This window comes from Bombyx mori, chromosome 26 (assembly GCF_030269925.1).
Source record: "Bombyx mori chromosome 26, ASM3026992v2".
Taxonomy (NCBI): domain Eukaryota; kingdom Metazoa; phylum Arthropoda; class Insecta; order Lepidoptera; family Bombycidae; genus Bombyx; species Bombyx mori.
Genome location: NC_085132.1, coordinates 9,567,094 through 9,593,324, shown reverse-complemented (window position 1 = coordinate 9,593,324; position 26,231 = coordinate 9,567,094). Strand labels below are relative to the sequence as shown.

General features: G+C 39.5%; 1 protein-coding gene across 1 annotated transcript; it reads right to left on the bottom strand.

Moving 5' to 3' along the window:
* Window positions 1–587: 587 nt before the first annotated feature.
* On the bottom strand, window positions 588–26,227 carry LOC101737841 (4-hydroxybutyrate coenzyme A transferase). Its single transcript, XM_004933574.5, has 10 exons — window positions 26,041–26,227; window positions 14,107–14,269; window positions 11,659–11,797; window positions 11,151–11,241; window positions 9,031–9,222; window positions 7,409–7,535; window positions 5,698–5,786; window positions 3,788–3,907; window positions 2,244–2,390; window positions 588–1,236 (listed from the first exon to the last, which is right to left on the bottom strand). The coding sequence occupies exons 1-10, from the start codon at window positions 26,225–26,227 to the stop codon at window positions 1,052–1,054; spliced, it is 1,440 nt and encodes a 479-aa protein (XP_004933631.1). The 3' UTR covers window positions 588–1,051.
* Window positions 26,228–26,231: the final 4 nt, after the last annotated feature.

Below are 26,231 nucleotides of genomic sequence, written 5' to 3'. Positions count from 1 at the left end.
TTGAAATTCCTTAACAAGCCTTGCAGCAAGAGCCAAATCACTAATTAATTCACAAATCAAATCCGCAAAGTTATAATTTGCGTAATTACTGGTGGTAGGACCTCTTGTGAGTCCGCACGGGTAGGTACCACCATCTTGCCTATTTCTGCCGTGAAGCAATAATGCGTTTCGGTTTGAAGGGTAGAGCAGCCGTTGTAACTATACTTGAGACCTTAGAACTTAAATCTCAAGGTGGGTGGCCCATTTACGTTGTAGATGTATATGGGCTCCAATAACCACTTAACACCAGATGGGCTGTGAGCTCGTCCACTCATCTAAACAATCAAAAAAATTAAAAAAATCGTAAAAGTGGAGTTGCAAAGGCTGGTTTGTGGATGTGCTTAAAAAATTTATAATGAAGCTTTTTACTTTTCTTTGTATCTTGAGTTATTTTTCAAGTATAGCCGTCACTGAATCCTTCATCTGAATATACTACTCGCTTTGTATGGTAGTATGAACATTTTAGCGGCCTGGACTAATTGAACGCAATCCTACATCCGTTCCAGTTGTTAATAATCTTCATTATGTTAAACAAATGAAAAATAAAAGCCGTTCGCTATTAATCTTTATTCAATCAAAATACATTTTTGTAGATAATAATAAAAGTCAAAGAAATAAAAATTTACATTTCTTACACTGTGTACAACAATATATGTACATACAAATATGACGTCTTTTGCACAATAAAATAAAGAATCTATGTAATGTTATAGTTTTTTTTTTAAATAAAATTATACTTAAGTTACACTATTTAACAATTAATATTGGATTCTTCAATAAGGCATGCAGACTAGCGTTTCACTAACATTTACCTCAATATGTCAACATTGATGAAATGCAAATTTTAATGTTGCCAATTACAATTTACGAGCATCCCTAATTTTTGCAGTATCTATTCATTTCTACGCTACATTTTAAATTGTCGAAATCTACCATAACATTAGCGAGTACTAATTTCAACAGTTTTGTCTTGAAACACGTCTGGGGTTAATGTTTTAAGTTGATATTACTTTTAAGGCGCAGGCATGCACTTAAGGCGTTCGAAGGCCGCTTTCTCTAGGGCTTCGCGGTGGTCTGGATGAGCGATTTTGATCAATTCGTATGCCCTCTGTCTGAGGGTTTTGCCGAATAAATAAGCTATCCCTTGTTCGGTAACCACGTAATGCACGTGAGCCCGAGTCGTCACCACACCAGCTCCTAGAATGAGAAAAGAAATTATTTAAATTAAATTATATCACACACATGGAATATTTACAAACATGTCATTGCGAAATTAATTTTAGTTTTTATGTAAATTAAATATTAACGGTTTATTCACAATTACCCTAAAAATGGCAAATTTTAGATGATGATATTCAACCGGTTTACAAATTACTCATTCTAAGACATTGGGTGGAAAATAAGTACATTAATTAGAGACGCGGTATAGAATATAATAGAGGGGGTATAGAAACGGGTCAGTGGAAGGTTTATTTTGGTTTTTGTGTAAATTAAATATTAACGGTTTATTCGCAATTACTAATTAATTAACGGATCTTCATTGACCCGTTATAAGGAAACCCAAAAAGTGGACACATTTATTATGGATGACAGTTTTGAAACGGTTTACAAAATTACTCATTACAAGAGCCCATCGCGTTTCGTGGTCACCGAAGCCGATATAGGAAGCACAAAATGAATGCTGTCCAGCACGAGACATGAAGATTTCAATTGGCAACTCAGAGTATTCCCCAAATTCTCGGAGAAATCGTCAATTTATTTTAGGCAACACCTAGCACTTAATTATCTACTGAGACTTTTTGACGGGAACGCGAGGAGTGAAGTTGTGTGATTTGTTTTATTTTGTCTATTTAGTGTTTCTTCAGGTTTAAATGTGTAATAACGGTGATTTATTAACTATTTAACTTCTGTGAAAGTGCACAAATGTGGGGAAATGAAACAAAGTCGCTGAGCGCAACTTCTCGGGATCCTCCAAAAAGTCCACTGAAAAAATCTCAGTAAATGACCACCATTTTACTGAGACTATATTTCATTCCATTTCATCTCATCTCATTTCATTTTATTTCATAATATGATTTTCATATATAAAAAAGTTACGTATCATTAAACTTAAAAGAAGACTTGACCTAAAGGTCTTAGTTACCAGGTCATAAAATCTCTTAAAAAAAACAAAAAACTTATCTGCTTAGGAGATTTTTACTGACCGACTTTGAGCGTAGGCACGATTTTGCTCTCGCCCTTCTTGGTGTTGGAGACGAGAGCTATGATGGGTTTGCCTTTACCGTCCACAGCCTCCGCGGCGCCGCGGATGAAGTCAACCTGCCCGCCGAAACCGGAGTACATGCGGGTACCTGTCGGACAAGATTCGTAAGGAAATTGCAATTCAGCATTACCGTTCCTGTATACTTAGTCTGGCCATAAATACTTTTACAATTAAAAGTAAACAAAATATTACATGTGAATTTGGAATCTGTCATTTTTATATGATTGCTCATTGAGTTTTCTTATTTGGGCGCCAATACATTGTACAATATTTTGCGATATTAAAATGGAGTGGGGTGATAAAGAGAACCGAATCGCTGTGATTGCATTACACAAAGTAGATATGGAGCCAAATGCAATTTTTAAAACTCTCCATACGCTTGGTATTAGTAAAATGTTTGTGTACTAATGGGCTATTAATAGGTGCAATGAGACCTCCTCTGTTTGTGACCGAAAAAGATCTGGCCGTCCACGTAGTGTTCGTACGAAAAAGGTGGTCAAAGCAGTTAGGAAAGAATTCGAAGAAATCCTGTCCGAAAGCAAAAGATTTTATCTCGGGAGATGAAGATAGCACCTAGAACCATGTCGCGTATTTTAAAAGATGACTTAGGACCTGCAGCCTATAAGACGTACTGGTCATTTCTTAACTGATAATTCAAAAGAGAATAGGGTGGTAAAATCGAAACAACTACTGAAGCGCTACGCAAAGGGAGGTCATAGAATTTTTTTGTTTACGGATGAGATTTTTTTTACAATTGAGCAACATTTTAACAAACAAAATGACCGTATTTATGCTCAAAGCTCTAAGGAAGCTTCCCAATTAATCGACAGAGTGCAACGTGGGCACTATCCGACTTCAGTAATGGTTTGGTGGGGTATTGGCTATGAAGGAGTGACTGGGCCATACTTTTGTGAAAAAGGTATCAAAAAATCGGCACACATTTATCAAGATACCATTCTTGAGAAGGTAGTGAAGCCCCTTGACAACACCATGTTCAAAAATCAAGAATAGTCCTTCCAGCAAGACTCGGCGCCAGCTCATAAAGCTCGGTCTACGCAGACTTTGTTGGAAACGAACGTTTCGGACTTCATCAGAGCTGAAGACTGTACGTCGTCTAGTCCAGATCTTAATCCGCTGGATTATGATTTATGGTTAGTTTTAGAGAGTACGGCTTGCTCTAAGTGCCATGATAATTTGGAGTCCCTAAAACAATCCGTACGATTGGCAGTGAAAATTTTCCTCATGGAAAGAGTGCGTGCTTCTATTGATAACTGGCCTCAACGTTTCAAGGACTGTATTGCAGCCAATGGAGACTACTTCGAACAAGCTTTTTATACTTTAAATTGTTTTATATTTATGTATTAAACTAACACACTGTAAAAGTAATGAATGTTATTTGCAATAGATTTATTTTTATTTTTAATTGTAACAGTATATATGGCCAGACTAAGTAGTTACAACGCATTACTGCCACGTACTACGTACCGATAGAGTCGGCGCATATCTGTCCGGTGAGGTCCACCTCGATGCAGGAGTTGATCGCGGTCATGTTCGGCTGCAGGGAGACCACGTGGGTGTTGTTCACGTAGTCGATCTCCAGCATCTCTGCGAAACGAGATTCAATCGTATTATTACTTTAGATTGCAAAAAATCTAGAGACTACAGTTAGAATTGGAATTAGTGGTGGTAGGACCTATTGTGAGTTCGCACGGATAGCACGGGGCACCACCACGGTAGAACGGTTTGAAGAGCGGGGCAGCCGTTGTAACTATACTGAGATCTTAGAACATATATCTCAAGGTGGGTGGCGCATTTACGTTGTATATGTCTATGGGCTCTAGTAACGACTTAACACTAGGTGGGCTGTGAGCTCATCCATACATCTAAGAAAAAAAAAAAGAAAAAAATGTCACAATAATTTTGTTGAGTTAGGGATTTAACTTTGTTGAACTGAAAATGACTTTTATAATTATTAGTATTTAAAAATATTAAAGTTTAATTTAGTCATTCACAAGAGGTCCTACTACCAGTGTTCTATACCAGCTTATTCTGGATCATTCTACGCCTTTTGCTCCTATCTATATATAGAGCCTGGTATAATGAAAAATATAATTTTTAAATATCAACTGATTTTTTTTCAATTGCTCAATTATTATTTATTCCCTAACTATTCGCTGACAGCCTAAAGGGCTATGCCAAATAAGCTGTAACTAGTAGATGAGCTCACGGGCTCAATCTGAGAGAGTTTGCTAACACAAGTTTGCTGCAGTAGGCAGCGGCTTGGCTCTGCCCTTGGCATTGCTGAAGTCCATGGGCGACGGTAACCACTCACCATCGGGTTGGCCGTATGCTCGTCTGCCTACAGAGGCAATAAAAAAAAAAAACCACAAGCCCTAGCAAGAGCAGTGCTTCGCAGAATCTGCCACCGGATCGCTGAGAAAATTCTTCGAGAAGTTCATCGGTTTTTCCATAGTTTAATAAATTAGTTTCCGGCTATGGAATACGCTCCCCTCCACGGTGTTTCCTCAGCGCCATGACATGTCCTTCTTCAAACGAAGCTTGTGGGGAGTATTAAGCGGTAGGCAGCGGCTTGACTCCGCCCCTGGTATTGCTGAACTCCATGGGCGACGGTTACCACTCACCATCAGGTGAGCCGTATGATCGTCTGTCTACAAGGGCAATAAAAAATAAATAAAAAATAGTAAATTGTGCACCAAGGGAGAAAAGTTGGGACATTTCCTCCCGCGTGTAAAATCGCCACCCGAGCCGAAGGCCATACTCATAAAAAAAACAATTTAACTGTTTTTTTAATTTTTAAATAAACTACTGCTAATTGAATAAGAACTGTCTGATGAACTTATCTTTGTTTAATACTTCACTATTAAATTTTATTGCCTTTTGTTTATTTCACTTTTACACTAAACACAATATTGCAAATTACCCGAGCACAACAATGGCGGGGAATTTTAGGTGCGTGAGAGCAGACGTAGACACTAACGCGCATGCGCACTTGTCAGTACCCAGGGAGGAAAAGTTACACTTTCTTCCCTGTACAGCGGGACGAAAACCAAACTTTCGGTGTGTTAAAAATTTTCACTGAAATAAGAATAGATCCCGAAAAGTTACAAAGTGTGAAATTCTGCCGTCCTCGTTAACTTGCTGCGGCGATATGTGGTGTAAGTGTTCGATTAATGATTTTTTCTTTCATTTTTATCACTAACCCACAAAAGGACGAAACTAAATACACTATCGATAACGCTTATCGACAACAATAATGCGCATCACTATGCCCGTCCACAAGGCTCGTGAGTGGAAGAGAGAGCGAAATACTCGCTTCACCGCTCCGATTTTTTATGACCCAAACTGCACGGACAAAATAATTCTACTATAGTCACCAATGAAGGGGTTGTTGTCAACGAAGTCGTACAGCTGGCGGTTACCGACCAGGAAGCTGCCGACGATACGGCCTTTGTGATTCTTCTTCCTGTCGAACAGAATATTCCGCAATTAGATCATAATATATTTTGAAGTCGTCGTGGTCTAAAGGATAAGACGTCCGGTGCATTCGTGTTGAGCGATATACCGGTGTTCGAATCCCGCAGGTGGGTACCAATTTTTCTAATGAAATACGTACTCAACAAATGTTCACGATTGACTTCCACGGTGAAGGAATAACATCGTGTAATAAAAATCAAACCCGCTAAATTATAATTTGCGTAATTACTGGTGGTAGGACATCTTGAGAGTCCACGCGGGTAGGTGCCACCACCTTGCCTATTTCTGCCGTGAAGCAGTAATGCGTTTCGGTTTGAAGGGTGGGGCAGCCGTTGTAACTATATTTGAGACCTTAGAACTTATATCTCAATGTGGGTGGCGCATTTACGTTCTAGATGTCTATGGGCTCCAGTAACCACTTAACACCAGGTGGGCTGTGAGCTTGTCCAATCATCAAAGAAATAAAAAATAAATAAATAAAAACCATTCATCTACTATTGAACCAGGTCTGACGGTCATTCTACACGACAGTAAGAGTTCGACACGCGCGCGGATGGCGACAGTAACAACGCTACATCTGTGGGCTTCGGTGACCGTCTAATGCAGCCTCGCCCAAAGTGGGCGATAACGCCCCCTTGTGGACGCTGCAGGCCTAAAGGGGGGACGGTAAGAGACCCAGAAAAGAAATGGGGGCGTCGTGTAGAGGCTTGGGGGGCGATTTGTTATTTCATCTAGGAGGACTCTTAAACACCGACTGAGCTCTCGCTATAGTGGTTATTAGTAGGTGAACGAATGGGGGCGCTAAAATATAATTTATTCTGAAAGTGGGCAGTAGAAAATATAAGTTTGGGAGCCCCTGGTCTTATGCAACAAAAAACAAAGTTAAAATCACTTGAGAAATCTTAGAAGAGAATATTTATTGTTACACCGGTACGAGTAACGCCATCTGTTGTCATATAGCGAAACGAATATTCGATACTACTATTTGAGATGTTCTGGAAAATTGTAGACATGTTGTGTCGACTATAAAAACGTTGCAGAGACGACACATTCTCTTCGAAGCGAAAAAATGAATTGAATAATTGAAGTCTACCTTAACTGTCGTAATAATTAAAGCAGGGTTTCAATAATAATTAACACTACTAATCTATACTTCTATACTAATAATATAAAGAGGAAAGATTTGTTTTTTTGTTGTATTGAATAGGCTCCGAAACTACTGAACCGATTTGAAAAATTCTTTCACCGTTTGAAAGCTACACTATTCCCGAGTGACACCTTTTTAAAAAAAATTAGGGATCCTTACTAAAACTCCAATAATGTAACCCAAGGTGTCCAACCAAAAAAATACCTAAAGTATTCTTTACAACGCGTGCCCTGCGAAAACTATTGATGATAGAATAAAATAATGTACTACGACTTTGTAGAATACATTATTATGTACAAAAAGTGTCGCGACAGCATATGACGAGCCCAAAATTACACACGAATAGTTTACCCGACGCGGGAATCGAACCCGCGACCCTTTGCGCAACAGTTATGGTCATTAACAACCGCACCACCGAGTCAGTCAATATTCTCGAACGCGTTATTAAGTTACAATGGTCTCACAGGTTGTTGGTGACGGCTCCCCTCTTTACCAGGTCGATGACGCCAACACTGAACATCTCCGAGTGGATGCCGAGGTCCTTGTGGTCCTTCAGTGCCGAGAGCACGGCGTCCGGGATGCTGCCGATACCTGCGCAGGGCAACACACATTAACCCTTTGATCGCCATGTAGGTCACCGGTGTCCTACGCGGCGCACTCAAGCAATCATGTCGATTTCTGTTACTAAGGCAATGAAAAAAAGTCACTGAACGTAACTTCTCGGGATCTTCCAAAAAGTCCACTGAAAAAGTCACAGTAAATGACCACCATTTTACTGAGATTATATTTCATCACATATCATCTCATCTCATTTCATTTCATTTCGTTTTCATTTCACCTCATACCATGTTTCATAATAATCAATTTCATTTCATATCATTTTCATATAAAAAAGTTACGTATCATTAAAATTAAAATACGACTTGACCTAAAAGTCTTAGTTACCAGGTCATAAAATCCCTTAAAAAAAAGTTACTAAGGCGCCGGAATGTCTATTGTGCGCGCGGAACTAGTTGGCCACGCCTTAGGTATGCGAGCGGTTTGGTGGGGCGGTGCAAGGTGGCTCCTGTGCGCCGCCCACGGTGTATCTCCCGAAATGACGTCCTTCGGGATTTTCCCGGAGATGAAATCCCGTCTTATTATCAGGACGGGTACCGGCGAAGGCAGACTTTCGGCGCGCACTGCGGTACCGTATGTCTGGTGTAGCCGGTGTGGTGGAGCTCGATGGGGTTTAGTCGGTAGTCGTTCTGCGGGGCAAGTGCTTCGCACGCCTTTTTCAAGGCGTAGTCTCTTGCGAGGAATTCGGGGAAGTGGAGGACCTTCTCGTCCCCCTCTTCCTCTCAGGAGGCGCCGGAGTCCGACATAACCCGGTTCGTTACCCCCCCGGACCGGGTATCCGTTAATGGATTCCCCAGCGTTAAAAAAAAAAAAAAAACGTATGCGAGCGGTTGGCGCAATCTGTGATTATAGAAGTAATTCTCTGACAATAGAACCATAATAAGGTTCAAACTTAGAATTTAAATTATAATCGAATTTCGACTACAGGGGGAAAATTAGTAAATTAAAATTTATATACCGCCCACTCCGTCTAGTTTTGCCGTGAAGCAGTAATGCGTTTCGGTTTGAAAGGCGAACCAGCCGTTGTACTGATACTTAGAGCTTATGTCGCAAGGTATCGTAGAAGTAAAGGCTTCGGTAGCCCAACCAATTGTGAACTCGTCCCCCGTATTTAAGCATTAAACCGGGGGGTCCAAGTTCAATCATGACCCTCTCGATGTTTGACACGCGATTTATGTGTTGTTGTGGCGGACGAGTGACTCAGTAACCCCAAAAAACCAACCAATTCTGAACTCGTCCCCCGTATTTAAGCATTAAGCCGGGAGGTCTAAGTTCAATCACGACCCCCTCGATGTTTGACACGCAATTTATTTGTTGTTATGGCGGTCGAGTGGCTCGGTAACACCTTAAAACCAACCAATTGTGAACTCGTCCCCCGTATTTAAGTATTAACCCGGGGGGTCCAAACTCCAAGTTCAATCCATGACCCCCTCGATTTATGTGTTGTTGTGACGGACGATGGGCTCACCCATCTGCAGCGTGGCGCCGTCCTCGACGAGGTTCTCGCCGATCAGCCGCCCGATCTCCGTTTCCTCGGCGCTGGCCGCCTTCCCGACGCCGTGCTCCGGGAGGGGCGTGTTGTCCTCCACCGCGTAATCGATGTGCGACACGTGTATTATAGCGTCGCCGAACGTGCGAGGCATGTTCACGTTCACTTGAGCTGCGAATTAAACGATACCGATTTCGTGAGGTTTCCACCCAGTAAAAATCAGTGTGAGTTTTTTTTTAACGTTCTCGATAGCGTAAAAGTTAACTCAAATTTGTATGGAGTTGGAACAATGCCCGTAGCGGCAAACATAATAATAATAATAATAATCGAGGCGAGATAATTCTCAGGCGAGGCAGTGTTCAATACACATAATAATAATTGCATTTATTTACTCCACAATACAAATACAAATAAATTTTCAATTAATCTTTCTATCTACATATATAAAAATGAATTGCTGTTCGTTAGTCTCGCTAAAATTCGAGAACGGCTGGACCGATTTGGCTAATTTTGGTCTTTAATTATTTGTGGAAGTCCAGAGAAGGTTTAAAAGTTAAATAAATATGAAAATGCTCTTAATTAAATAAAAATAACAATTTTATTTTTCCTTTGATGTGTCCCCCGTCGGACGGATTCCTTTTGTTTGTTTTAAGTTTATTTTATACAAAAGTTTAGGTCTTTTATTTATAGATTGAGGCACTACGAAGTCTGCCGAGTTAGCTAGTATGACATAAAAATTCTAATTCTAAACAATATTACAATATACTAACACAGTGGAGATAAAAAAGGCCGCGGCTCAGCTTTGTGATAACTGAGAAACTATCGCTGTTATTCTGCCGCTGCCTGTAATCTTAATCTATAAACTTAAATCTAATAATACCCAAAATTTAAATGTATGTGGCATAATCTACAGAAACCCTGCCTCCGCACTTTGCTGTTTAATTGCTTATAAAAGTATTTGAAAGGGTTTAATCCTTTTGAGAGTCTATTTCTCAAAGATTAAAAAAAAAAAATTATTAAATCAAAAACGTAGGAAAGCTGTTCCAATTTCATACAAATTTGAGTTAACATAAAAAAAACTCGCGCTGAGCACAGTGAATAGACAGTCACGGAGTGAATTGTAAAGTCGAAATTGCCTATGTATATTACTGGAATTAATAACTGTTTCGCTACAGAAATGGCAGTTCTGTGAATGCCCCTGCGAACGTCTGGGTCACATGAGCCCCGATAACATCGGCTCACTTTAATCCAAGTAAACAGCTGTTTTAGCTGCAATTATACCAACAGCGTCCCGGCAAGATCCTCAATATCATTCTGAAGCGGTCTTTAGAAGAGAACGACAGTTCCGTTTGAGATCGAATCCTATTACGTACACAACAAGGTGCAAAATATTAAATTAAACAACTTCGTGTACCTGTACCAAAAATGAAAATGCAAAGAGACTTCCAATGTCTAGTGAAATAGTAGTAGTCTTTATTAGTGGTAGGACCTCTTGTGAGTCCGCGCGGGTAGGTACCACCACCTTACCTATTTCTGCCGTGAAGCAGTAATGCGTCTTGTTTTGAAGGTGGAGCAACCGTTGTAACTATACTGAGACCTTGGAACTTGTGTCTCAAGGTGAGTGGCGCATTTACGTTGTAGGTGTCTATGGGCTCCAGTAACCACTTAACACCAGGTGGGCTGTGAGTTCGTCCACCCACCTAAGCAAATTTTTTTTTTTTTTACAACAGTCACGCCGCTTTAACTGGTCCCATGATAATTTCGTAAAGAACTTGTGTTACAAGTACCAGATAACGGAAATAAATGTAAGATTTTTATTATACACATACATTTATATTTATCATACAAATATCTTCCCTTGGCGGGATTCGAACCCGCGACCCCCTTGTGTAGTGACCATGTCACTTACCACTACACCAGTCGGCCGTTAATAAAAGTCTAGTGAATTGAAAATTCCAAATTCACAAGTCTTAGAAAATAAAAACAACATACTCTTCGTAGTTTTGTAAAGTGGTTTCTGAATCGATATAATATCTGAAAAAATCTAATATACTACTTATAAATCGTATGCTACTTGGTACCAGTAACTGAACACTAACCTATGATGATTTTGGAGTTAACCAACGCGGCCCTGACGCAGTCCACGGAGGTGCCCAGGCTGCAGTAGCCATGGTTGTCGGGGGGAGACACCTAAAAACACCACACGAAGAGAAAGACATAAGTCCATAGTTCACGACGACGACATAAATCATTGTAGAACTAGTGCCTTATTTCAAATAAACAAAAATAATTAAACAGTTATTTTCAGCAGTGAGATTGCTTAGATGGGTGGACGAGCTCACAGCCCACCTGGTGTTAAGTGGTTACTGAAGCCCATTGACATCTACAACGTAAATGCGCCACCCACCTTGAGACATAAGTTGTAAGGTCTCAGTATAGTTACAACGGCTGCCCCACCCTTCAAACCGAAACGCATTACTGCTTCACGGCAGAAATAGGCAGGGCGGTGGTACCTACCCGCGCGGACTCTCAACAGGTCCTACCACCAGTAAAATTGATTTGTTGATTATTTGATTAATGATAAAATGGAATGATGGAAGTTTTTACCTGGATAAGAGCGATGTCGGGCTGGATGATCTTCCTGTGGAATAGCTTGGGGATGTCCTGAAGGAAGATGGGAATGGCGTCGGAGCGACCTTCGGCTACTGATTTGCGGACGTTCGCGGCCATAAACAACGATACCGATCTAGGGGACCAGGAAAATTTACGTTTAATGACATGAATGAATTAATGTTGTGTCTGGAGAGAGTATTCGTGCTGACAGGACTAAAAATATCCTTGCTCAATAACACTATTAAGCTTGAAACTGGTAAAAGAGCGCTCACGGACTTGTATGACCGAACATATCAAGGGCAAACCTAGATCAAACAGAACCCTTTGGTCCATTGTTCTCTAGATACCAGAAACTGTTAAAACTGGACACACGTCTAACTCATCAACCAGTTACCTTTTGATATGCTTGAGGAAATCTAAGTCACAGGCTTGCAAGTTAAAAAAACTAATATTTTACTGATGGTGAGACGTATTCTGAGCTCGCAAGGAAAGTTACCATAAACCTTCATATCCCCTCCGCGGAGCAGTTATCGTATAGTAGGACAGTTGTTAATAAATCGCATGTGGACATAGATGAAAATGGCTCTTCTTGATTACTAAATTAGGGTTGCCTTTCGTTTACTAGACAACGCATTCGCAGTTTGTTTTTTCAAATACCTATTTAGATTGTAGACGAATGTATTTTAAAATAATTAAAGAAATCATAAGTAACAACCGCGCCTGAAAATTAAAAGTAGTCTCAAAGAAGTCTCAGCCAAAGTCTTCTGTATCTTCTTTATATTTTAGCCCACAGAAGTCCACTGCTGCTTGCATCATCGGTCGTACATCCAGCTTGTGAGAGGACCACCCACTAAAACCCACGCTACGCCTTTCCAAAGTAATAATAATTTAATTTATTGTCATCGGTCCATGTGGCGTGTGTCAAGTTGGTGAAAATTAGGCTTAAAAATTCAGTTACAAAGATATATGCAAGTCAAGCTAGTAAAAACGAGTTAAAACGCTTTTCTTTTACGCGTTTTTCCCCCCTACCTATTCGACGATAGCCTAAGGGGCTACGCTATGACCTGGTAGGTGAGCTCACGGGGCTCAACTCAAGGGTGTGCTAACACTGGTCCTATCAAGAGCAGTGCTTCGCAGAATCTACCACCGGATCGGATCGGATTTTTTTTTGTTATTGCTTAGATGGGTGGGCGAGCTCACAGCAGTGTTAAGTGGTTACTGGAGCCCATAGACATCTACAATGTAAATGCGCCACCCACCTTGAGATATAAGTTCTAAGGTCTCAGTATAGTTACAACGGCTACCCCACCCTTCAAACCGAAACGCATTACTGCTTCACGGCAGAAAATAGGCAGGGTGGTGGTACCTACCCGTGCGGACTCACAAGAGGTCCTACCACCAGTGATAAGACTGATGTTATATTTAGTGAAGAAGATTACGTTCAAAAATTACCAAGTAAACCTAATAAAAACAAATTAAAAACGCTTTTCATTTAAGTTTAAGAGTGGTGTCATGCGGGGTTTTTAGACTACATCAAATATGTCCATTCAAAAACTATATCGCGACAGGCCTTATCCGATAGTACTGTCAAAATTTATATCTAAATATCGCACACATTATTATATCGAATAGAAACTATACTTATATATCCACGATAAGTAAGAGATAAGTGTAAAAAACTCAACAAATATACGGTTACTAGCTGATCCGGCAGACTTCGTAGTGCCTCAATCAATAATGTATAAAATAAACTTAAAACAAACAAAAGGAATCCGTCCGACGGGGGACACATCAAAGGAAAAACAAAATTGTTATTTTTATTTAATTCCGAACATTTTCATATTTATCTAACCTTTTAAACCTTCTCTGGACCTCCACAAATAATTTAAGTCCAAAATTAGCCAAATCGGTTCAGCCGTTTTCGAGTTTTAGCGAGAATAACGAACGGCAATTCATTTATATATATATATATATATATAGACGCAAATATGCAATAATGGCAAACGTCCCAGAGCGTCCTCTGGGACTTAGCCATTATTGCATAACGGCTAGTGTTAGCAAGTCTCTAGCCCGTGAGCTTATCTACCTGTCCGCACGTTGCTGTAATAGCTCCTTAGGCTACCAGCAAATGGGTAAAGAAAAAAAACCTCGTATGACCGCTCTAACTGATACAATTCGCCTACTTTTTTTTTATTGCTTATATGTGTGAACGAACTCACAGCCCACCTGGTGTTAAGTGATTACTGGAGCCCATAGACATCTACAATGTAAATGCCGCCATCCCCAATGAGTCCTAAGGTCTCGGTATAGTTACAACGGCTGCCCCAGCCTTCAAACGCATTACTGCTTCACGGCAGAAATAGGCGGGGTGGTGGTACCTACCCGTGCGAACTCACAAGAGGTCCTACCACCAGCCTACAGCCTACCTACATCTTGTATTACCTGAATATGTCCTTGCATTCCGGGGTTACATATGCCGCATCCTTTTCGGTGTGCATATGGACGACTTTGATGTCTCGCAACGATCCACTTTTTCCTACTTCGGTCATGGCATTGAGAAGAGGCACCGGCGTGGCGGCCGCGCCCTGGGCGAACACGGTCAGTCCTGTAATCAAAATACGATTGTCCTAATTATAATCTTGAATGACACAACGATTTGGAGAGATGACATTGCCCGATTGTGTTTGTTATGAAGATGAGAGCCGGTGGAAATAATGTGTCGAGAAAATTATTCACTTAAGCTTTCCATAAACTATTTGATATAAAGGAAACATTACTGCATTTAGTTAAAATTAACAGCTTAAAGCATTTCTAAAAGAAAAGTCTTGGTTAATCTTATGAAATATATTTCTCTCCTGAACTTCTAACTAACGAACAAAAGTGGTATTTAATGTAAATGTTTGTAATGGTACAATGCAAATCATAAAACAAAAAAACGGATGGACTAAAAGTAACATTCAAAAGAACCTCCCAGTTGCAAATTACAATGCATAAAGTAGACTTATAATCCAAGCTGGGTTGACGTCAGCCTGGTCATAAAATTAATGCCCAAGCTTTATGCAGCATGATAAAAGGATATGCTGTGTCAACCCTAAATAATGTGGGATAAGGAAAAGAAGAAGAAGAATTTCTAACAAGAGTGTTCAGCTAATATAATTTATTTTTCGTCCAATTTTTCACATGCAACAAAACGTTCGTATATTTCTTATTTGAATAGTTAACTTGTACTCTTGCCGTATTAATTTCAAATTTTTTTTTCCTATCTAAGCTGATATCCTTGAGAGGCTATGTCAGCGTATCCTAAGTAGGTGAGCTCACGGGGCTCAAACCTGACGACGTTGCTAACACTAACCCTAGCAAGAACAGTGCTTCGCAGAATCTACTACCGCGTCGGAAACGCGACCCATTAAGAAGATCTGGCGAAAATCTCAGTAGACTGTGTCTGTGGGTTAATTTACTCGCCGAGCCCTTCGTTGCAAGCGACGGGTTCGATCAGAACGATGACCGAATCGCGATAATGAGCAGGTCGATTTACACTTTAATAGAGGAGGCCACGTTTGAGGCGTTGTTTATGTGTGTGTGGGTCACAATGCTCGACGCACACATCCAACTTGTTACATTTCGTGACAAAATCTGTCGTATGTCTACATACAACGTAAGTACTTGGCTGACGACAGATTTAATAAAACCGTTTCAATATTACGGGTGTTTAGTATTTAGTATTACATTCTTCTTTCTTGTATACAAACAATTTATGTAAAAATGAACCAGTAAAAATACAATACGAACGATTAAATATAACAATTATAATTGTGATGTTGATTCGTTCAAACTCGACTTGAATTCTTTCGTTACAATTTCAATAGTCTGCCTTGAAGCAATCGTGGTAGGAGGAATAGGACAGAGATATACAAATGCAGATAGACATAGATAGACAAATGCAGATTCATTAAGACAAATGCCAATTAAAACCAAGAGTATGTCAGTTCACAATATTATATCCTCTATCGATTGCGCAGATGTTACTCTGTGTGTAGATATGTGTCGTTCGTTCAATTTTAGAGATTCAGATCAGTACTGACCTGTTGACAAAATGATCCGGTTCGTACGACCCGTTCAGTCGAACGAACGACTAAGCGAGACTGGCGCGGGGCGAGACGCGGCAACCCGAAATGACCCGAATGACCGTCGTACTCGTATCAACTCGTATGGTTCTTTTCTTCTGATTCGTAGGTTTTGTGTTAAACGAGTCGATTTAGTGAACGACTCATATTTTTTGAAGTGACCCTATCGTTCGCGCGGAATTTGAGACCCGGGTCGTTTGACTCGTTCGTTCGCGAACGACACATATCTATCTGTGTGCCCTTATAAACAAGATCGACTTATAAATTATTCAATACGCCTCATCTTCCTCCTGTCGGATAAATCGCGTTACTGCATACAAATAACACAATCGGCTACCTATCTCTGTAGTGCAGACGAACGGGAAACCTCAATACTCTAATCACACTGAGTAAAGTAATGTAAAGATATCCCAAAAATGTTCTAGTGTTAACAGTCAAACCGTTAATTGAAATAAAGATAATCCCTGAAAAATGTATTCCCCCCGATAAAATAAATAACTATAGGTAAAAGTAGTCTAAATTAGCGGGAGTAACTACCCGCACAAGAAAGAAAGATGATGATGATGGAAGTGCGAGAGGTATTAAAGCAAGAACTAGTATGAATGAGAAAACATAGAACAATAAGATCCCGTTGTGCCTATGAATGGGGAAAGGCAGTAAAAAAAATTAACTCTAATCAGGGTATTATTCGATCGAAGTGTCACCAGACTTTTTGAGCAACAAATTCTGCCCCCTTTAAGATTCACACGACCGATAGATCTGATCGTTCGAAACTATTCTCTGTGCCTTTTTTTTTCATTTTTATTTATTGCTTAGATGGGTGGACGAGCTCACAACCCACCTGGTGTTAAGTGATTACTGAAGCCCATAGACATTTACAACGTAAATGCGCCACCCACCTTGAGATGTAAGTTCTAAGGTCTCAGTATAGTTACAACGGCTGCCCCACCCTTCAAACCGAAACGGATTACTGCTTCACGGCAGAAATAGGCGAGGTGGTGATACCTAGACGTGCGGACAAGAGGTCCTACCACCAGTAAAACTGCGTTACTATTGTTTCCATTCAACTATATCCTCATTCAAGAACGTATTGCCTTTTGTGGTTAGGAGTGGAGCTGATCATGCCATTTTCAGAATAACATTCCAGCTCATCTGGCATCACGTGTTAAACAAACTACAAAATAATTTTATTATTTCGGTGTCAAAGAGTCAGCAAGCTGAAGTGGCAGTGGGCTGGCCATATATGCCGTAGGACTGACGATCTCTGGAGCAGACGGGTTATCGAATGGAGACCGCGCAGCGGAAGACGTAACGTGGAGACGCCCCCTGGCTAGGTGGTGCGATGACCTCCGAACGGTGGCCGGCAAGAAGTGGATGAGGGGAGCCGGAGACCAGGCTCAGTGGTGTGGATTGGGAGAGGCTTATGACCAGCAGTGGACGACTGTGGGCTGTTAATGATGATGATGATGATTTCGGTGTATTTTAATTATTATCTTAGTTTTTTTTTCCTAGTATTTGTGTCTCTAGTATATTTTTTCCCTATTTAGTAAATATATTGAAACTGGAAAGCAATGCTTTTAATATTAAGTATTGTACTCTGTTTAAACCCGGTCGATAAATATTTAGAAAACTTCAATCTTATGGTCTCGAGTTTGGCATTTACGTTGCGATGTCTATATGATACTACACCTACTACTTATTCTGAAGTGGACTGGAAGCTCGTATGCCCAACTGAGCTAATAAACTAAAGCTGTAAGTCATAGAACAACAAAATATACAGATCGTAAGTCTTATGCCCCCACAGGGATGTACCACTAACCGGCCTATTTCTGTTGCAAATCAATAATTCCACTTTAAAGAGCGTGGCAGTCGCTGTACTATGAAAATGAGAAAACTCGTGGGGTGCTGATTTTGTTTTTGGACACACGTGCCACTTACAATTTCAGTGGAATGCGGCTTTTGGTTTTTTTCTGTATGCTGAGACTATTACATACATAGCTTAAAAGACAATAGTTCGATTTTCAAAATGGCAATAATTAAACCGTTTAGACATCGCATGCTCGTTGGCTAGGCAATAAAAAAAAACAACTTATCAATAGTGACGCATGTATACGATGTTATTATTCGATTTTATAATAGTTCGATGTTCGATTACGATGTTATAATAGTTCGATTTTCAAAATGCCAATAATTAAACCGTTTAGACATCGCATGTCTGATGTTTATAAGCGACGGGAACCATTCACCTTTTTTTTATGATTGAAAGATTACTGGTGGCCCGGAGGCCTTTCCAGATTCACCAGGACAGGTGGGCGAGCAAAGGCTCAGCCAGGAGGGGTGGGATTTGCTAACAACTGCCCGAGCGCCTCCGAAGGAGACCTAACAACTCAAGAGCAATTGCTTCGCGAATAAATCTACCACCGGATCGGAATCGCGACCCACTGAGAAGATCCGGCGAGAAACTCAGCGGGCTGATGCATGGGTTACGTTCACCATTCACCGTCCCGACTCCCGAGGCTCATGCTCACATTGATAGACATTAAAAATGCAATGATATAAAATCGGAAGATGGTTATCACTACATAGTATAAAACCAAGTCGCTTGCTCTGTCCCTATATCTGTCTGTCCCTATGTATGCTTAAATCTTTAAAACTACGCAACGGATTTTGATGCGGTTTTTTTTAATAGATAGAGCGATTAAAGAGGAAGGTTTATATGTATAATAGCATCCATTAAATAGTGGAGAAATCAATAATAAATTACAGTTTCCGAAGCGAAGCGAGGGCGGGTCGCTAGTTCGAAATAAAATGGACGTGGTGGTCCATTATGGTGGCTGAAGTAGATGGTATTCCGGTTGTTATCATATATGGACTCCGGTAACCAGAGCTCATTGGCTAGGCAATAAAAAAAACAACTTATCAATCGTGACGCATGTATACGATGTTATTATTTTGTATCTTTACGTTTTAATGTTAAAGACCTCTTACCGCCTTATTAATCTACATTGACCTCCGAACCGTTGTGTGAACGTACGTACAATCGAGAAATTAAACTTTGTCGAGGAGCATTTATTTTTATTTAGTTTTTTTTTATTGCATAGATGGGTGGAGGGGCCCACAGCATACCCGGTGTTAAGTGGTTACTGGAGCCCATAGACATCTACAACGTAAATGCGCCACCCACCTTGAGATATAAGTTCTAAGGTCTCAAGTATAGTTACAACGACTACCCCACCCTTAAAACCGAAACGCATTACTGCTTCACTGCAGAAATAGGCAGGGTGGTGGTACCTACCCGCGCGGACTCTCAAGAGGTCCTACCACCAGTAAAGTTTCAACTAAAAGTAAAACAGCTTTGCAAAGCTTCAATTAAAACAACTTACTTAGCTCGCTACTTCTACTTTATACTTATGTTCTTGTATAAGACGTTATGCTTCTGATAGTAAGCACAAATACGTGACCCAACAAAAAAGTCAATATAATAGCCAATAGCAATAGTTTATTGTGTCCAACAAAGCGCGAAGATCGGCAGAAAGATTCTTGAGTAAAGACCACGTACTGACAAGTGCAGTGTCGGACGGCCGCCTACCAGATGGACCGAAGACCTAGAGAAAACTGCTAGGTTCCGTACCTAACCTAAACAAACATCAGCCCGCTGAGTTTCTCGCCGGATCTTCTCAGCGGGTCGCGGTTCCGATACAGGTGTAGATTCATTCGCGAAACAACTACTCATGAGTTGTTAGGTCTCCTTTGGAGACGCTCGGGCAGCTGTTAGCAAATCCCACCACTTCATGGAGCCTTTGCTCGACCACATGTCCTGGTGAAATTGGAAAGGCTTCAGGGCCACCGTAATCCATCCTTCAAAAAAAAAACCAGGTCACGTTGGATGTAAGCGGCTACGGACCGATCGATTGGAAAGAACTATGTTCAGCTTTTTTTTTCTTTTTACTACCTATGCTGATAGCCTTGAGAGACTATATCAGCTTCGCCCTAACGTGTAGGTGAGCTCACGGGGCTCAAACCGGAGTGCTGCTAACACTGGCCCTAGGAAGAGCAGTGCTTCGCAGAATCTACCACCGGATCGGAAACGCGACCCACTGAGAAGATCCGGCGAGAAACTTAGTGGACTGTGTCTGTGGGTTAATTTTCAGCAGTGGACAGCTATAAGCTGAGATGATATGATTGTGTCCAAACTAATGAGGTATTGACAAATGGGTACTTACTATACGCACGATTATTAGACTGGTTTGTACCGCAAATTTTATATTCTATGATTTCCAGAAAATTGTGTTAATGTTACTTACTATACGCACGATTATTAGACTGGTTTGTACCGCAAATTTTATATTCTATGATTTCCAGAAAATTGTGTTAATGTTTTATGTGCACACGTGTATTTTGTAGAATTGTTGCTGCGAAAGATTAAAACTATTCTTAAGGAGAAGAACTGTGTTTTTTTCCCCTAGATAATCGCTGGTAGCCTAAGGGACTATTCTAGCTACCCTCGGACCCTAGGTTAGCTCATGGATTCAACTCGAGCGAATTTGCTTGATCAATATGTGTCCCGACAAAGTCGATAAAATCTCCGCGGTCATTACAGAACCACACGTTCACGTTATTATGAAAACTTAACAATTTTTTTTAAGACTTATTTTAATTAAATGTTCGGCGAACCCTAAAATTTATTTATTTTTATTTATTTGAATATCTGTTCACTTAATATAAAACTTCTGTTCCCAATTTCATTTCATCCAACAGAATATAAGGTTTCGTAGTAAAATTGCATTCAATTTTTTATTTTTTTTATTGCCTTATTGGTAGATGAGCATACCCACCTGATGGTGAGTGGTTACCGTCGCTCATGGACGTCAGCAATGCCAGGGACAGAGCCAAGCGGCTGCCTACCGTTTCAATATACATTCAGTTTATATATTCGTTCACGAGACCTTGAAAAGAAGACGAACTTGTATCCAATGCAAATACGGGTATTATGATAATAATATGCGATAACAAGACTTAAAGTACTAAATTGCAATAAGTAACCCTATTCTTATTGCGCTAAGGGTCATAAAGCGTGCGCGCTAAGGATTACGGTATCTGACGTTTTGTAATCGTGCAATAATACGACTGCAAAAACTGGGAAGGCGATTTATGTTAAGGAAAATTGACATCCAAATACATTGAACTGTGGACAATGTCATTACTTCAACCTTATATCGACCTTTCGTTTTAAAAAAAATTACCACAAAAAACCTAGCGTCACACCGTTTTTGGAATCTTTTTTAAACGCGTTTAATGCGGGGGAGGGGAGTAATTCCGGGGATCCGCAAAAATATTTCATTTTAAATCGGAATAGAACGGTTGCTTTTTCCAAAATAGTAATATTTTTGGACTGGAGAAAGCCTTTTGGCCGTCACACGAGATGTGCTTCCGGCTTTTTGCCAGTGTCAAAACCGCATGCACGATGCGATTTTTTTTTTTAAATCACGTCCAATCCATTTTGCTGCCGACGGTACGCAGTTGAGCGACATCAAGACAAACATCATTAATAACATTTCATTATTAATATTTCTATCTTATTTTGTTTTGATACGGAGACACTCCCACGACACGTTATTTTGAAATAGTGTTTATATCATATCATTCTTGTGGCACTTTAATAAATTTTAATAACAAGATCAGAGAGAATTGTAATCAAAGTATGCCGACTAAAAGTACTTGTTCTTAATCCTATAGTTTTCATACCAAGTCTTGGTGCCAGGGCATGTCACAAAACTCCTGGTAGGGAGATGCTGATGATTTTTTACATCAGAATTGCTATTCAAATTTGAATGACTGTCTTTGTACCTGAGGTCGTCGTGGCCTAAAGGATAAGACGTCCGGTGCATTCGCATCTAAAGGCTGCCCCACCCTTCAAACCGAAACGCATTACTGCTTCACGGCAAAAATAAGCAGGGTGGTGGTACCTACCCGCGCGGACTCTCAAGAGGTCCTACCACCAGTAATACAATACTTGAGACCTTAGAACTTTATTTCAAGGTGGGTGGCAAATTTACGTTGTAGATGTCTATGGGCTGCAGTAACCACTTAGCACCAGGTGGGCTGTGAGCTCGGCCACCCATCTAAGCAATCATTTAAAAAATTAAAAAGTCACTTTACGTTATACATCGCATTCACTGTTATTTTAACATGCCAAAATTTTCTGTTTTGTAAGCAACTTTACAAAAAACATTTACAATTTCCATTGTACCTACCTCTGATAAATTATACATAGGTATTACATAAATACCTTATATACTCTTGTGATGCATACATACAAGTTTAATTAACAAGTAATCGAATTCATTGTTTTTCAAATTATGTGCACGCGAAAATATTTAATTTAAAAATGACTCATACTTATTATAGGATAGAAATTGGGCGTTTTGCCAAAGTTCTGTTGTTACTAAATCGATCTTGAATAAAAACTTACCTACTGTATTTCATGTGTATTGCAAAAAAAACTTTTTATTGCACTTAATGGGGAAACAAGTTTACAGCCCGATCGGTGTTAAGTGCTTACTAGAGTTTTTTTTATTATTTTTTTATTGCTTAGATGTGTGGACGACCTCACAGCCCACCTGGTGTTAAGTGGTTACTGAGGCCCATAGACATCTATAACGTAAATGCGCCATACACCTTGAGATATAGTTCTAGGGTCTCAGTATTGTCACAACGGTTACCCCACCCTTCAAACCGAACCGCATTACTGCTTCACGGCAGAAATAAGCGGGGCGGTGGTACCTACCCGTGCGGACTCACAAGAGGTCCTACCACCAGTCATTATGCAAATTATAATTTTGCGGGTTTGATTTTTATTATACACATTATTTTTATTACACATTTTTATTACAGTGTAACAAACAAAACCCGAGTGCCAAACCCATCCTGAAACATGAGTTCTGAATTGTTATACACAGCAGACTAAAGTGCCTCAATCAAACCTTCCAGCAGCAGATCTCACTTTTATGTCGTCGTGGCCAAAAGGATAAGACGTCCGGTGCATTCGTATCTAGCGATGCACCGGTGTTCGAATCCCGCAGGCGGTTACCAATTTTTCTAATGAAATGCGTACTTAACAAATGTTCACGATTGACTTCCACGGTGAAGGAATAATATCGTGTAATAAAAATCAAACCCGCATAATTGTAATTTGCGTAATTACTGGTGGTAAGTACCTCTTGTAAGTCCGCACGGGTAGTTACCACCGCCCTGCTTATTTCTGCCGTGAAGCAGTAATGCGTTTCGGTTTGAAGGGTGGGGTAGCCGTTGTAACTATACTGAGATCTGAGAACTTATATCTCAAGGTGGGTGGCGCATTTACGTTGTAGATGTCCAGTAACCACTTAACACCAGGTGGGCTGTGAGCTCGTCCACCCATCTAAGCAATAAATAATAATAAAAAATACTAGAATTCACTACTGCTTTGTAATAGCGATATTCAAGATGGTAGTGCCTAATTGTAGGTATAACGACGAAGGGAAGATCTTCCACCGATCAAGTGTAATTGCTTGATAGACCGACGGTCCAAATGTTGTTGTTCCGAACTTGTATATATGCAAGGTTATGTTGAAAATGTCGTAAGCGAGATTCAGGCATCTCTCAAATATCTTGCGTTTGTATGATGGCTACCTGCCACACTAAGCATTTTCACAATACACACCACCACCAGCAAAACACACTTAGTAGAATTTATTTTCATTGTTAATTACACTATGGGTGTTGGTATTGAATGTAAATTTCTCGTAAAGTACTGCGATAGTAAAATATGGAGGGTGACAGAAAAGTCAGTAATATTACGAAAAAAACAAAATTTAGGAATAAAATACCAAAGATAATCGGCAAAAACTAGTTTTACGATGCAAACAGTAATATTGGTGTGTGGTATATTAATGAAGCAACATTGTACAAGGTCAAATATACAGGCTAAAATGTACTTTGAACACACTGTATGTAGATATTTATTGATTGTGTAATCTTTGTGATTCAACAATTAAATAATTTATTAGTTCTATTATTTTGTGAGTTCAGTTGTAGTAAAGGAATATAATTTATCTCGAGCAATGATTGCATTGTAAGCGTCTGTCTGCTCATACTCAACAAATGTTCACGATTGACTTCCACGGTGAAGGAATAACATCGTGTAATAAAAATCAAACCCGCAAAAATTTTAATTTGCATAATCACTGGTGGTAGGACCTCTTGGGAGTCCGCACGGGTAGGTACCACCACCCCGCCTATTTCCGCCGTGAAGCAGTAATGCGTTTCGGTTCTAAGGGTGGGGGTAGCCGTTGTAACTATACTGAGACCTTAGAACTTATATCCCGAGGTGGGTGGCGCATTTACGTTGTAGATGTCTATGGGCTCCAGTAACCACTTAATACCAGGTGGGATGTGAACTCGTCCATCCATCTAAGCAATAAAAACAAAAAAATACATTTTTAAAATTTGATGTATGAACAGAATATCATGTTATCTGTTTATAATCTGTTTAATTCATATAAAGATAAAATTGACAATATTTGACCAATAGTATTATCACTGTGTCATTTGGAACATCAGATTCTTTTAAATTAGAGTTTTTACGTGGAGATATTTCAACAAAGGGTGGTGTTCTATCTGGTTTGTTTATTAAGACAGATAGTATTAAAAATCTTATGATTTGATAATAATACTATTAGTGATTGGAAAATAATACACTAATATTATTAGTGTAATGTCATAACTTTATACTGGTGGTAGGACCTATTGTGAGTATGCACGGGTAGGTACCACCGTCCTGCCTATTTCTGCCGTGAAGCAGTAATGCGTTTCGGTTTGGAGGGGGGGTTAGCCGTTGTGACAATACTGAGACCTTAGAACTATATCTCAAGCTGTGTGGCGCATTTACGTTATAGATGTCGATGGGCTCCAGTAACCACTTAACACCAGGTGGGCTGTGAGCTCGTCCACCAATCTAGCAATAAAAAAAAATGCATTGAAAACTAGATGAAATTCAATTCACAGAATCTTTCTTGTTTTCATAAATGAATGAAACCGTAATTTGTCTGTAAGAGCTCATGAACTCTTAGTTTTAAGTTGATACTAGAGCCCATATATATCACCATGTTAATACATGTGACGTTACCACCTTATGACAAAGTCTAAATAATTTAATACATTGGTTGAAAAACAGTTCAACAAAAATGATGCTTAGTTTAGTAAATATACACTGTGTTTCATTTACATTAAGAGAGATACTTTACAACAATGTTAATGTTTGGGAATGGCCTCTTCATACTATTTGTATCTAAAAAAATTATTGCATTTCCTACAATGTCATTTTCTCAATGATTAAGTTTCTCAAGATCCTAATTTAAAATCCAAAACAGACAAATGAGTCGTCTATTATCAAAGCCGGCAATCTGACTTTTGGACAATGATTGGTAAATCAGAAAAACGAATTATTGACTTTGTATTCCATTGGCAGTCACAAAACTCTTCGGAACGACATCTTAGATAAATAACAGGTTAACTATTAACCTTCATTTAATGCAGGTTTTGAACCGTATTCTTTGAAGGAGACGATTATATTCAAATCAATCTGAATTGACATATCAATAAATTTTTTTGTCCAAATGCACAGATTGCCACCTTTGATAATAGACGACTCAAATAAGCAACTGAGCACCATACAACATACAAGTAGTTATGATGTGTATTTTTGAGATAGTAATAAATAAATTTGTGAAATGTTCATCCATAATTAAAAACTAACCATTCTATAGTTTTTCGAGTTATTAAGCTAAACAAATCCGATCTTATTATTAATTGTAATATTTAAATTTAAAATGTAATTATTCAACCAGTAAATTAGTAATTAATATTCATGACAGCATTATTAAATAAATGTTCAAACTATTTAAAGAATTATTATATTGCCGCCTAAATCGAGTGATTAGTAACAAAATACTTTACCAAAGAAATTACGATCCCGGTATCTGGATTCGAATTAAAAGTGTGTTCCATCCATAATAAGAAATACCGAGGTAAATTGAAAATTTGTTAAAATTATAATGAAGTTCCAACCTAAAGTTTAATTTCCGACAATTATTATTAACTACTATTAATTCTTTCTATTCTAACTACTGTTAATATTATGAATAAATTAAACTAAGTACGTATCAAATGGTACTTAATTGTTTTTTAATAAAATGTTTTTGGCAAAACTTACCGGATTTAAGACATTTCTCAAACGCCTCCTTTGCGGTCGAATATTCAGGCTTCCTGTCCAGGGGCTGCGACAACGATTGTGTATACGTAAAGTAACTTCTATCCGATTTAACACTAAGGAAAGCAGAACTTAACTTCCCGAAATGAAGACTCGAGACTTGAGGAACAATTTTCGTAATCACAGACATCCTG

Bases quoted from the DNA above. Each gene is read 5' to 3' on its own strand.
- LOC101737841 (XM_004933574.5), bottom strand. From the start codon at position 26,227: ATGTCTGTGATTACGAAAATTGTTCCTCAAGTCTCGAGTCTTCATTTC. The intron at 14,270-26,040 runs GTAAGTTTTGCC...TTTTGATTACAG, and splicing joins TGAGAAATGTCTTAAATCCG to GACTGACCGTGTTCGCCCAG. The intron at 5,787-7,408 runs GTGAGACCATTG...TCTGTTCGACAG, and splicing joins GGAGCCGTCACCAACAACCT to GAAGAAGAATCACAAAGGCC.